At 45.6% G+C, this 2425-nt stretch overlaps 1 protein-coding gene across 1 annotated transcript; it reads right to left on the reverse strand.

Annotated features, from left to right (window-relative positions):
* Positions 1 to 1007: 1007 nt before the first annotated feature.
* LOC130469661 (uncharacterized) lies at positions 1008 to 2129 on the reverse strand. The gene has a single exon (XM_056839072.1). The coding sequence runs from the start codon at positions 2127 to 2129 to the stop codon at positions 1008 to 1010; it is 1122 nt and encodes a 373-aa protein (XP_056695050.1).
* Between the last annotated feature and the right edge of the window lie 296 nt (positions 2130 to 2425).

The raw sequence follows: 2425 nt of genomic DNA on the forward strand, positions 1-2425 counted from the left end.
GAAAAGTGTGTGTCCCCTGTGTTCTAGGTGATCAGCCTAGTGAGGGTGCTAATCTGGGCCACTTCTTAGGCCTTTAAACGACTAGTCTTTAATTCTCAAGAGAATGTTAGTTTGCACCTCTTCAAGAGATTTGATAACATATTTGACATAAAGGTTTCCAGCAAGGCCGGCTTGCAGGAAATTTTTCATTTAAAATTCATTAAGCCGTGCTACATGATGCGTCTATAATTGGACGTCTTCATTCTTACAAAGCATTCATTAATCAAGATAACATAGATGTTAATTTAGAAAAAGTACTTCTTCAGGTTGTCTGCATTCCAGGTACGCAAGATCGGACGTCCCTGCATGTCTTGGATCCGGTAGGTTCCGTCTCGAACTTCCTCGTAGATCTCATATGGACCTTCCCAGGTAGGGGTGAGTTTCCCTTGTTTATTGGCGCGTCCAACGGCTTCCATCTTCCTTAGCACAAAATCTCCAACTTTTAGGATTCTTCTAGAGACCATTTTGTTGTACTCCCTAGTCATCCGGAGCTTGTATAGTTGTTGGCGCAGAGCCGCATTTCCTCTGGCTTCTGGCAAGAAATCCAGGGCCGCTTTCATCATTTCCCAATTGGCGTCTTCATTAAATAACATGACGCGCAGGGTTGGTTCACACATTTCAATTGGTAGGACGGCCTCAGCTCCATAGGCTAATAAGAATGGTGTTTCTTCTGTAGAATTCTTTGCTGTTGTCCGTATAGACCATAAGACATTGGGTAACTCGTCGGTCCACAACCCTTTTGCTTCATCAAGTTTCTTTTTCATCCCTTCAGAGATGATTTTGTTGAATGCTTCTACTTGTCCGTTAGCTTGGGGGCGGCCTACCGATGCAAAACATGCCGTGATGCCATGGTCAGCTAACCAGCTATCCAATTTAGGTGTCTTGAATTGTGGTCCATTTTCGAAGACAATGGACTGAGGAACGCCGAACCTTGTAATGATGTTTTTCCATATGAAAGCTCTCACGTCCTAGGCCTTAGTGTTTTTCAGAGCTTCGGTTTCTACCCATTTGGTGAAGTAGTCGACGACAACTATCACATAGCGTAGTCCTCCTGGTGCCGTCGTATAAGGGCCTAATAGGTCCATCCCCCATTTGGAAAATGGTATTGGGCTGGTGATTGGTGTTAGTTTCTGAGCTGGCCGTCGAATTAGATGAGCAAAGCGTTGACATTTATCACACCGCTTGACCAAGTCTAGAGCGTCTTCTTTGAGAGTGGGCCAATAGTATCCAGTTCTTAGAGCTTTTTCTGCCAAGGCCCTCCCCCCTATGTGCGAGCTGCATATTCCCTGATGGAGATCTTCCAATACTTCATGCCCCTTCTCTGGGGTTACGCAGCGAAGAAGAGGCCGTGAGAAAGCCTGTTTGTATAGAGTCCCGTTCCATATCTCGAACCAGGTGCATTTCTTTTGTAACCTTTCTGCCTGCGTGGGATCACCAGGGAGCACTCCATTCATTTTGAAATTGACAATATCATCCATCCAGGTGGCCGTTCGGTCTAAGATGTCTGTTCTCAAGACGTCAATGCTCTTGGGCTGTTTTACCTCCCAAAATACATGACGTGGTGTGTCGCAAGATGCTGAGCTTGCCAACTTGGATAAGGTGTCTGCTTTGCTGTTTTCAGACCGGGGTATGTGTTGTATTTCAAAGCTAGTCAGCTGCTGAGCTTCTTGGTGGACCTTTTCCAAATATTTTATCATGGCGTCGTCCTTGGCTTCATATTCTCCCTTTACTTGACTAACAATTAGCTGTGAGTCGGATAAAACCAGGACCTCTGCCGCCTCTGCTGCTATGCTCATTTGGATTCCGCATATCAAAGCTTCATATTCAGCTTCATTGTTTGACGTCTGAAAGTTAAAACGCATTGCATATTCATATACATCCCCTTCTGGTGATTCACAGATAATGCCGGCTCCACACCCATTTTGGGTGGCAGAACCATCCACGTGGACCACCCACTGAGTCTTTTTGTTTTTCAAGTAGAGTGGCCTAGTCATTTCTGCAATAAAGTCAGCAAAAGCCTGTCCCTTTATAGCCTTCCGCGGTTCATACGAAATATCAAATGCATTAAGCTCGGTTGCCCAGTTGAGCATTCTTCCGGACGCTTCCAAATTGGTAAATGGACGTTTCAGAGGTTGATCCGTGTACACTATCAGCCGATGGGTCAGGAAGTAAGGGCGAAGCTTTTTGCTAGCCAAGAACAGAGCGAAGCCGAATTTTTCAATAGTTGGATATTTAAGTTATGCATTCTGCAACATGTGGCTGACAAAATAGACAGGTAGTTGCATCCCATCCCTCTCTGTAAGTAGGACGGCGCTTAGAGCGTAGTCTGAGATGGCAAGGTAGAGGCACAGAACCTCCCCTGAGAGAGGGCTGACTAGCCGTGGCA

This window comes from Spinacia oleracea, chromosome 3, assembly GCF_020520425.1.
Source record: "Spinacia oleracea cultivar Varoflay chromosome 3, BTI_SOV_V1, whole genome shotgun sequence".
Classification (NCBI taxonomy): domain Eukaryota; kingdom Viridiplantae; phylum Streptophyta; class Magnoliopsida; order Caryophyllales; family Amaranthaceae; genus Spinacia; species Spinacia oleracea.